The 11,507-nt window shown below is 29.3% G+C and overlaps 1 protein-coding gene across 1 annotated transcript; it reads right to left on the bottom strand.

The window, feature by feature from the left end:
* Nucleotides 1-4,922: 4,922 nt before the first annotated feature.
* Nucleotides 4,923-7,207, bottom strand: LOC107872090. Its single transcript, XM_047412252.1, has 5 exons — nucleotides 7,100-7,207; nucleotides 6,142-6,241; nucleotides 5,678-5,805; nucleotides 5,469-5,523; nucleotides 4,923-4,939 (listed from the first exon to the last, which is right to left on the bottom strand). Exons 1-5 carry the CDS (start codon nucleotides 7,205-7,207, stop codon nucleotides 4,923-4,925), a joined length of 408 nt encoding a protein of 135 aa, XP_047268208.1.
* Nucleotides 7,208-11,507: the final 4,300 nt, after the last annotated feature.

The raw sequence follows: 11,507 nt of genomic DNA on the forward strand, positions 1-11,507 counted from the left end.
TGGTGACTTTTCGATTATTTAAATTAAAAAAATAGATTTAAATACAAAAAAGGTGAAAAGTCATAACTTTTCATCTTTTTGGCATTTTAGTTATTTAAATTAAATAGCTACAAAATTGTGTTTAACATATTTTTTTCATATTATTTATTTATGAATTATTTTTAAAATTAAATGATCGAAAAGTCATGACCCTTGAGTTCTTCCAACAAATGATTTGTTTATTGCAATATATGGCCTATCTGTTACAACAAATGACCCTTTTGTTGCAACATATGACTCATTTGTTAGAGTAATTGATTCATTTTTGCAACATATGGTTCATCTGTTACAACAGATTGTTTATTTGTTGCAACAGATTGTTTATTTATTGAAAAAATAAATCAATAGCAAGATTTATTCAATAGAAATAATAACAAATCATCATTTATCAATACACCATTTTTACCATGAGATTAATTGAAATCGTAATTGAACTTACTAATTCATCTTTAATTTTAGTTAAATCAATATAGTTATTTCTAATGTTGGATTAGTTTGAATCATTTCAAATAAAACTGGTCAATTGATCACTCTACTCAGGACGAACATACTTAGTTGATCATGTAATTACTATGAGATTAATTGAAACTGTAATTGAACTTATTAATTTATATTTTATTTTAGTTAAATCAATTAGTTATTACTAATAATGGCATATATATAAATAACATGTTGCAATAGATGAGTAATCTGTTGGAAAAGACCAAACAGTTAAAGACATTTGTTGAAAATGACCAAACAGATATAGACATCTGTTGCAACAGATGACTAACCTGTTGCAATAGCTAACTCATCTATTGAAAATTATCAAACAAATATAGATATCTGTTGCAACATCAAACAATTATCAAACTCATCTATTGATTTGCCTATCTTGTTATATGTTCGAAACTCAGCTTATCTTGTTATATGTTTGAAATTCATCCGCTGCCAGTATGTTGTGTTCTTTTTGGTTAGACAAAGAGGATGGTCTCCGATCCACGACAAACTTAGAGATACCCATCACGGTCAAGCCTTGGTTTGGATCATGACACTATCAATTTAGAGCATGCCCTTATTAAGATTAAGAATAGAAAATTCGGTTGACAACAAAATCAAGAAAAACTATTGAAGTCCATTGATTAGATTCATATAAAATGAAATTAGAACATGGCACAAATTAAATGAAGCAATAATATCAACTAAATCATAACGGAGGGATGGTTTAGAGCAACATAACTAATAATTAGGGAAGAAAGTGGCCGAATATACTAGTCGCTTGTGTTGGGAAGTCATGAATTTATGCAAATCAAGAAGAAAAGTAAGAAAAAATAAAAAGAAGAAAAGGAAAAAAAATAGAAATATGATGGTGTGGTGACATGTCATTTGGCGTCCACCTCATCCAAATATTAGGCCATGTGAATTTTCATTAAAATGAGGGGTATTTTTATTTATTTTGCTAACATCGGGGGCATATTTGACCCCATAATATAACTTGGGGTAAATATAGCCAATAAACAAAAGTAGATGGATATTTTTCACCCTTTTCCTAAATATTCTTCCTTATTCAATATAATTTGCAAAATATTAAATTTACTTTATTCAAAGGGTGATATAGTAAAATTTCCCTATTATTTATTATTTTTTAAGGTGTGTGACAAATTAAAAGTGGATAAATAAAGATGGAGGAATGGAGTATCATATTTCCTTATTGAGAGAGATGAGTTAATTTAGTTAATTTTTAAAATTAAATTAGATTAAGATAATTCAATATTTTAAAATTAAAAATTTAGGTATTCAAACATTATATAAAAATATTAAAAGTTAAAAAAAATTCATATCAATATGATTAAAAATATATCTTAAAATATTGGTCAAATTATTCATAGCGTTTGACTTTTATAAAAAAAAATTATGATAAATATTTTTAAATGGAGGCAATATTTGCTTATAGATTGGCCACTATAATATTCCATACATGCAGAGGCGAACCCAGGATTTGAAGTTTGTGGTTAGACCAGTGTTGTCAAAGGCCTGCATAAGCTTTGAAGCAAGACTCAAAATGTGTTGAGCGCTCGCAATGTGCGGTTTAGGTTCTAATTTCTAAGACATGTTTTTCCTTGTCAATGAGGATTTCTAAAGAGACGAACACTAAACAATTAATATTTCACTTTATAAAAAAAAAAATTGTTCATATATTTGTCATTCATGCTTATATTATTAGTCTTGGACTAGACATATATTTATATTTTTTTCCCTTTATACCTTTTTTCGTTAAATCTCACGTTTTATTTGTACTTTGTACTTGAACACAATGGATCTTGAAGCTTTTTTGCGCTTTTTACTTTTGACAATACTGTGGTGCAGCAATATTATCTTAACATAAACGTTAGCAAAATTTTCAGTGTCGAATTGGTCGCCAACGACATAACAATACTGAAAAAAATAAATATATAGAATAAATATGAGTTCTAAGCTGTAACTTTACTTACTTATTATATAAAGTTCAAGTAATATTTTAAATTTTAACATTTTTGAACCAACCGTTGTGGTAGCCTAATCGTATAACGGGTTTACCATACAGGATGGTCGCGGGTTCGAATCCCTTGTCCAACAAGTTTTAATGTTATAAATTTGGTAATAAACCTTTAAATTTGAAGTACTGACCCCAGGATCGATCCTTGTTCGCATGGACAAAAGTAGTGTCTTCAACCAGTGCAACAAGGTGCACTTTCATTATTCTTTGGGCGCACTATTAATTATATCCCAATTTTTCAAGTTTTATATATATATATATATATACAAAAAAAAAATCAACATTAACGGATACACGTGTACCCCTACCTATACATGTGGGTTCACCTCTGCACACATGAAGAGGGGGGGGGGGGGGCGAGAGGGAGAGCAGGAGTGCTCAAGGAGCGAGGGTGAGAGCGGGAGTGCTCAAGGGTAAGGCTGCATTTATTTTTTTTAAGATTCAGATGTCTGAATCTGAATGTACGTCTGAATGATTAATATGTTGTCTCTAGATCTGAAAACTGAATGATTAAGACTGTTTGATTTTCAACATTTGAATGTACAAAGAAAATTTATTTGTATATATAATAAAATAAAAAATATAATTCTAATAAAAAAATAATTATATATAAGAAAAATATATAATTTAATACAACAACATTTTATTTGATTGAACAAAATTTTTTTTATGTTTGTTAGTGATAGGGGAGATGCTTTATAATAGTGGTTGCAGTGACAATGATTTATGTTAGTGATTAGTAATGTTAGTGGTGATAGTTGTGATGGTTGGTATTGTAGTGACTGTTATGATGGTAACGGTTGATAGTGGTGGTGGTGGTGGTGATGTAACGTTGCTTGATGTTAGTAGTTGGAAGTGTTGATTGTGATGGCTGAAAAATGAATGAATGATGGTTGATGATATGTTCGTGCTAGTTGGAGATATTGTTAGTTGTGATGGTGGAGATGGTTTTTAGTAGAGATAAATTGTAGCAATGATAGTGATTGAAGTGATTGCAGAGGTGACGTTACTAGTGCCAATGATGGTGGCCACCGAAGAATGTGTGGAGGTTGTGATGTATTAGTGGTAGTTAGCGGTGGTGCTAGTTATGATAGATGAGTTGGTCGATATTAGGGATTGGCTGACAGTGGTTGATGATGGTGGTATTGTTGACGGTGGTGGTGGCGTTAAATATAATTAGAATAATAGAGGTAGTAGGTGTGGCAGCGATTGACAATAGTGGTTGGTAGTAATATTTGTTGTCGATGATGGTTGTGAAGGTGGAGGTGGTTGGTGGTGGTTGACAATGATGGCGGTGGCAGAGGTTGTGACGGATGATTATGAATAGAGTAGCGGTGAAAATTATCCAATACCAGAATACCTTTTCAGACCTATTAAGACTTGAATCTATATCTGAATGATTAAGACTTATTCAGACCTATTAAAAGTTAAAATCTTAATAAAAAGCAAATACACTTAACGGTCTGAAGTCTGAATCATTCAGATTCAGACCTCCATTAAGTGCAAACAAATGACCCCTAAGATTAGTAAAAACTTATTTTAAATTCAGTTATAATAATAAAGAAGACAATAAAATACGTACAAAATTTATAAATAGAAAATACTATCTATTTTTTACTAGACATATTTTAAAATTTTGAATTAAACAACCTAAACTTCATATTAATAAATAACTTTTTACAACAACATCCAAGTTAATATATTGCAAATAAATGGCTAACACAAAAAGTAATTCTTACTTTTGTAAATAAACTATATTACATGAAAAGTTAAAAGGTTGTGTCTTTTAAAAATACTAAGCTAAACACAAGTAAAATGTAAGATTTTTTTAAAAAAATAAATTATTAATTTTTTTATGTATATATATTTAATGCCTCTCATTAAAATGTGGTTTTAGACCACTAATTTTATTGAGACGTCCTTAATGTAAAAAGGAAACGTGTCTTAAATAAAGTTAATATTTTGTCAATGACAATGCTCATGAGGGGTGGGTGTGTCAGAGTCATACAAGATCAAGCGTACATATCGTTTTTTTATGGATCTATTTAGTTTTTTTTTCTTTGATCTATTTAGTTTGATATGATAACAAACCAACAACTCGATAATTAAGTGTTAAAGATAATCAATTGGATTTTGATTAGAGATAAACACAAGATCGATAATTAAGTGTTAAAGATAATCAATTGGATTTTGATTAGAGATAAACACAAGAAAACTAGTTCAACTTCAGATATATAAGAAATCATATTAATTATACTGATGTACAAACTAAAAAAAAAAAATGAAAAACACAAAGAAATGGATTGAAATGAATTCCTATATATTTGTAATATTGATCAACTACATACTCCTCTCCACATCCCTTCTTTCAGTAGTATAGTGATCCTGCATGAAAAAAACATAGGTGGAATTCATGACATCGAGAAAATAAGTAGCATGTTTAAATTAAGGCGTAATCCATTAATTTTTTAAAATTTATCAGTAAATTTTATTTAAATATTTAAATTATGATTTATTGTAGTAGACCAGCTGAACATATGATGAAGTGTTTTCTATTAGTCATTTTTTATCCAATTTTTTTTTTTAATTTGTGTATATTCTCAAGTGCCACGTATATAAAATTGAGTTGGCTTCTTTAATTACACACACTAGCCTCAATAACATGTTTCAATTGAGACTAACCTGTATAGTTAAAGAAGATCATATATTTTTTACTTTACTATTTCATAAACGTTTGAAAAAATATGCAAAAGTTTTTTTTTCCTCCAAACTTTGAATCAAAGTATCTAATATAATAGGAATATTTTATTATGTGCACATTCAAGTGTTTAATTGAAACAAGCTATAATTTAAATATCTAAACAAAAATTTACTTATAAATTTAAGGGACTATATTATCATCATATATACGTACCCTGCCACCAATTTCCTCTTGAAGCAGAGTTTGAACCATCTCCATCTTTCTTTACCTACTCAATTAACCACAAAATTACAAAATTATTTACAAAATGTAAAAATTGAAAAAAAAGATTGTATTAATTACAAAATGAGCATGTTTTTAATTTGTATTTAATTATATTATGATACTATTGAAAAATGAAAGAAGTGTCTATCTATACTTACAGTATTATTATGGGAACCAGTGGTCTGGTTAGTTTGAGGATAAACATCTTGGCCACCATAGTAAATGGATGACCTTAAATTACATGGAGCTTCTACTTTTTCATTTTGACTTGTTTTAGATCCATTATCTGTAAATTAAAGATATATCGTTAGGATGAAACGCTTACCATCATGTCAAGAATTATAACTGTTAACATAGGTGCAACTTTATTTCTTAACGAAACCTCCAAATAAGCATCATGTTCAATCATGACATTCCCACTAGGTCATGAGCCACCTCATCGGTCTTACCATAGGGCAGGATGTTGATGTTACGCAACATATATAAAATTCTTAAATAATTGCATAAACAAGACCAACTCTGAGAAAGAATATAATTTAGAAACATAATAAGCAATTTATATATTGTGGTTAGATTATTTAAGTGAAGGAGGGAAATATAAAATATATTTTCAAAAATTAACCTGAAGTTCCATATTTTGTATTATTGCCATACTGGTTCCCTGGATCTTGGATTCTTGATGAATTTCTATCCCCTGAGTGAATGGGATCCCTTCTAAGTCCCTAAAAGTCACAAGTGAAAATAATTACATAATCAAGTTCTTTATTAGGTAATTATAAATAAATTTCTTAATTAATTAATAATCTGATAAAAATAATATAACTACATGCTATTAAAGGTTAATCACGCAGTTAGATGCTAACGAATATTAAACACACAAAAGATATATATGCATGTGAAAAATGGGGCCTAAAAGCAAGTTTTGTAGTAATAGATATTCTTTCATCTCTGAATTTTTAGTTATTCTAGTGGATAAACTTGGAGCTTTTGCTAATGACTATACCTTCTCCAAAACCTAAGTTAACCAAGAAATTTAAAAAAAACATATCCCTCTCTCCTAACTTATTATGTGATACATTTTTTTAATATCACATTTTTTATAATTAGAAATAACTTAACTTTAAAGTTTTCTAAAAAGGAAAAAAAGCTGAAAAACTCTCATGAAATAGCGAAAAGAAAAATGGCAAAAACTGATCAAATTTGCTCATTTATCAGAAATTGAGTAACTTATAATTTATTTTCATGTGTTAAACTTGACGTGAGAGTCATTTTATACTATAGTCAAAACTCAACTAAACTTGAACTCTTTTTTTTTTTTTTTTAAAAAAAAAAGGGAATTTGAATGCTTAGAATTCACTCATTTCATACCGAAGTTCTATTTAATGATAGTGCGAGATATACTTTATTTTACACAAGAAACTCATGAAAATCTCCGAGTACTCAAACATCCAATCAGTTAAAATGAAGGTCAACAAAAAAAGAATAGGTTATAAATACGAGACGATTTGCAAACACAAAAACAAGAGATGCATGCAGAAGAGGCTATATATATATATATATATATACCGTCGAAGGTGAACCAAAAACAGAAGCAAAGTCAGTTGAGTTTGAGAATCTTTAGGACCAAATAACTCATTGGTGAATGAAGAAGAAGAAGATGAACCAACAACTTGCTTTGCCTTTTCCATATAGTGCTAAATTAAACAAAAAAAATGATGGATAAGAGTCTTTGAAAAGAGAAAAAACTTTTTTTCGGTCTTTGGCTAGAGAAAGAACAAAATTAGTATTATACGAATGCATGCAAAGTTTCTTATTTGTGTGTTTTGTGATGACAAACAAAGATATGTCACTCCAATTTGAAAATTGCCTAGTATATTCGATAAATGACTGAGCTCGTACTTTACAGGTCATGACTAATGGACAACCATATGTCTCATAGCATGTGTGTACAATGTAGTATTGGAAAGTTAAACGGTTTTTTGAGTGGACTGAATTATGTTTATAATTTATATTTGAATCCTTGTGTGATCCGGTTATTTATTATATTGTATTTGGGACTCCTTGTGCGAATCATGGATATGGATATTACCTTGTATTTCTTGTGTGAACCGTTTTCATTGTCGTATTATCAATGTATTATTGTTACAGTGAACTATTTCTTGAGTTTGGAAACATAATGAGATATTTATGATATAAATGGTAAGCTGATTGCGTCATAAGTTTTTATTGGTTATTAACAGTGAATTGAACATTAATTGTCTATTTGAGGTTATTAATACCAAAGAGACTTGTTTGCTATTTAATAACGCCTACATGTCGAGGGTGTAGTAAAACTGTGGTTAATGATTAATGGTGAAGAAGCAATCAATTATTAATGTGTTGTATTATAAACCTAGTGGTCATTAGTGAGATTTGATAGGAACTGAATAAAGCCAGGTAGTGAGGACAGGGTAATGGCATGGTAGTCTAGAATATGAAATGATGGGGTTAACTTCGGTTATTATATGTACAGGTTTGATCCTTGATTTCTATACTATGTTTATGTAATTTCACCTAGATCGAAAGATGATGCCTACAAGTACATGTGATTGTAATGATATTTCTCTTACTACATCCTCTTTGGAATATAGTCTGATTGTAGAATCAATTAATGTTTCTTATATGATGCAACTAATGCAACAACTTATGCTTGTTCTATTCTTGTGATGGAAGTTGAGTCTTGTGTTTTTCCCTATTTCTTAGTAGCTCTTGTACCTATCTAAACTAGTTTTGGGGACACAATTGTATTTATTGTGCATTTGAAAAGGATGTAACATTTTGTAAAATCTCGGCTAGTAAATTAGGTAAAATGATCTTTTGGACCTCTGTACTATGTTGGTTTTGTAAGTTGGATACTTCTACTTACATGTTTGTCATCTGGACCCCTGAACCCACTAAAAAGCAACATTTTAAACCCTTTTTTGGTGAGTGTAACACACTCTTCCCCACGTCAGCTGTTATGTCAGCTGCCATGCCTGACACGTCTGCCACGTTATCTGCCACGTCATTTAAAAAAAATATTACATAAAATTCCAAGTCATTTTTAAAATGCTACATAACAAATTAAATATTAAACTTAATTTAATTAAATATGAAAAATTTATAAATTGTAGAAAAATTTGAATAATCATGTTTTTATTTTGCTCACAAATTAAACTTCAAATCCATTCCAAATAATTGAAATTCTTCTCCAAGTAATTTAAATTTTTAACTATATAAATTCATATATACAAACATAATAATTTTTTTATTTTTAAATTTGAATATTTTTAACAAATTCACAAAAATTTTAATTTTTTTAAAGCGAAATTCACTAAGTTTTTTCAATATTCACTATCACTCACTTTCAATTTAGATTTAAATTTTAATCCCTAAAAAAATAAAAAGATTTCAAATTTAAATTTTAATTAAAAAAAATAAAAAGAATTGAATTGAGAGGAAAAATTTTAAATAAAAAATATTTTTAAATTTAAAAAGATGGAGGAAAAAAAAGGACCCTTTTTAATATTTTTTTTTTAATTTTAATATCTTTTTATTTTTTAAAATTATTTTAATATAAAATTGGCCAAAAATTGACCCCCACTCGCACCCCAGGCGAGTGGCTACACTCTCTTTGTCCTAGTCACCATGACCTTGCCACATAGGCAAGGTCAACGGTCAAAGGGTGCAAAATGTTATTTTTTTATGGGTTCAAGGGTCCGGATGACAAACATATAAGTAAAAGTGTCCAACTTACAAAACCGACATAGTACAGAGGTCCAGAAGGTCATTTTGCCATTAAATTAAGTGGTTTATTAATGACTTTTACATATTAATATTGAAAGGTGAACCCACAATCCTCCTTATTAGGTCATGATAGTGTGATAAGTAAAAAAAAAAAAATGTAACGACCTATTTCATCATTACTAAATTATTCGTAATAAATTCATGAAAATTCTTAATTTGTATTCCTCAATATTAACTTGGGTCCAAAATAGCCAATATTTTATTGATTAGGTCACCTCAAACTTTCCGAAGAAAATTTTTGCCTTCGGATATGTCTAGATAGACTGAAGCCCGATGAATTTAATTATTTATGAGTGATAATATCAATACTTTAGTTGAAAGTTCTTTAATTATTCGGTATGGGTTTTCATTAGGTCCAACTTCAAACGATCATATCTCATAGAATATAATGAGTTACGAGTCCCAATACCTACCAAATTAAATATCTCTGAGTACTCTTTCCAATGCAACAAATCGTTACTCAATACAAATTCTGAGTAAAAAGTTATGACTGTTTTACTGGGAACTGTCCGGGCTGAAACTGGATTTTGCTGTAACAAAAATTCTGATGGTATTTAAATCAGCTTTAGCCGTATTTTAAGTCTAAAAACCTCAAATTTCATTCTCCAACCCTAAAGAGGTGATTTTCAAGGTTTAAGGTAAAATTCCTTCGTTGGGGTAAGTTTTTCAATTATTTTCTTCGTCTTTTAATCCTTTAACATCTTAGAATCCTTAGAAAGACCTTTAATGGTGGAATGTTTTTGGGGAATACTCATGGGTATTTTTAATATGACCTAGAGCTGATTCTAAACTATAAATTAAAAATTCCTAACATGAATTTCGTAAACTCTATTATGAATTTTGATGGTTATGAACCTTGAATTCCGTAAAGATAAGAGCTTTAGCATAATATCCATTAATGGAGATGAGTTAAGCTTGAAAGAGCTAATTAATGGCTAACTGACATTGGGAAATGATATAGACCTTGAATTAAGGATAGAACTAGTGAGTTTGAATTCCCAAGATATTTGTTTGAAGAGTAATTGTTTAATTACTCTTATTATTGCTTCATTTTTAGATGGTTGATTATTTCAAGGCATGAAGGAAAAGAAATAGCATTCTTATTACGGCTTGATTCATTCAAAAGTTTGGCGTCCAGGTAGGCTAGGTTTAATGAGTAGAAGATTGTGTTATTTTATATTTCATAATTTAGATTTGATGGGAGAAAGTATGTCCAGCCTGCAGGCATGGAGTTGAGGTGAATAAAGACACAAGAACTTAACTTTAATCCCGAAAATTATATTATTGATTAATTATGTAATACTTGTGATATTATGTACTATATCCCTGCAAGGAGATTGTTGTAAATGAAGTATGTGTACATGATAGTTCTTACTTGTTCTAGTGATGAACCTAGTTGAGTTAAAATGATATTAAGTTACATGTATTGGACAATAATATGATGTGGAGAATCATGATAGGATCAAGCATTGATGAGCATAGTAATATCTAAAGGATACATGACTTGAATAAGTGTAATGATTGTAGTATATGAAGAAAGGTAGTGACATTTTAATAATTAATGAGTGAGTAATACTCCAATAGTGACTTGCATGCTTAAGTGTTAAATTGTGATTTATTTTATGATATTCTTGTTTGATATTGATAAAAACACTTTATCTATTGAATGCCCTTGAGAGACTAAATTGGTGATAATGATGATTTATTGAAATGTACTTATGAGAGGCTTGTTTGATACTGACAACTCCTTGTATTAATACCATGAATGGTTTGTTAATGATCGTGATGAATTATTAAAATAATACCCGTGAGAGTTTCAAAATATTGATAAATGAAAGCACTTGATCGAATTTTTTTTATGATTTTAAGTACACTTATAAATTTAGTACGTCGTATTGCATCCCGAAAGATAGTGTGAATTTAATAAAATGTAAATAGTAGGTGACGATTTAATTAGAGTTTATACTCGACTTAATTGTGTGTATGCTCCTAAATTGGATACTTGTTGATTGGTATTTGGACATGCTTGAAATTGTTGATGTTTGGATTGTTGATGTGTGTATAAATGATTATTAAAATTTACTTGATGGAATTGTCTCATGACTTTAAGTTGTAGACACATAATTTTGTCCCTCCTCGATATCATTTTTACTCATTTACCTT

The sequence above is a fragment of the Capsicum annuum genome, chromosome 5 (assembly GCF_002878395.1).
Source record: "Capsicum annuum cultivar UCD-10X-F1 chromosome 5, UCD10Xv1.1, whole genome shotgun sequence".
NCBI lineage: Eukaryota > Viridiplantae > Streptophyta > Magnoliopsida > Solanales > Solanaceae > Capsicum > Capsicum annuum.

Bases quoted from the DNA above. Each gene is read 5' to 3' on its own strand.
- LOC107872090 (XM_047412252.1), bottom strand. From the start codon at position 7,207: ATGGAAAAGGCAAAGCAAGTTGTTGGTTCATCTTCTTCTTCTTCATTC. The intron at 5,806-6,141 runs GTTAATTTTTGA...TTTAATTTACAG, and splicing joins TACAAAATATGGAACTTCAG to ATAATGGATCTAAAACAAGT. The intron at 5,524-5,677 runs GTAAGTATAGAT...TTAATTGAGTAG, and splicing joins CTGGTTCCCATAATAATACT to GTAAAGAAAGATGGAGATGG.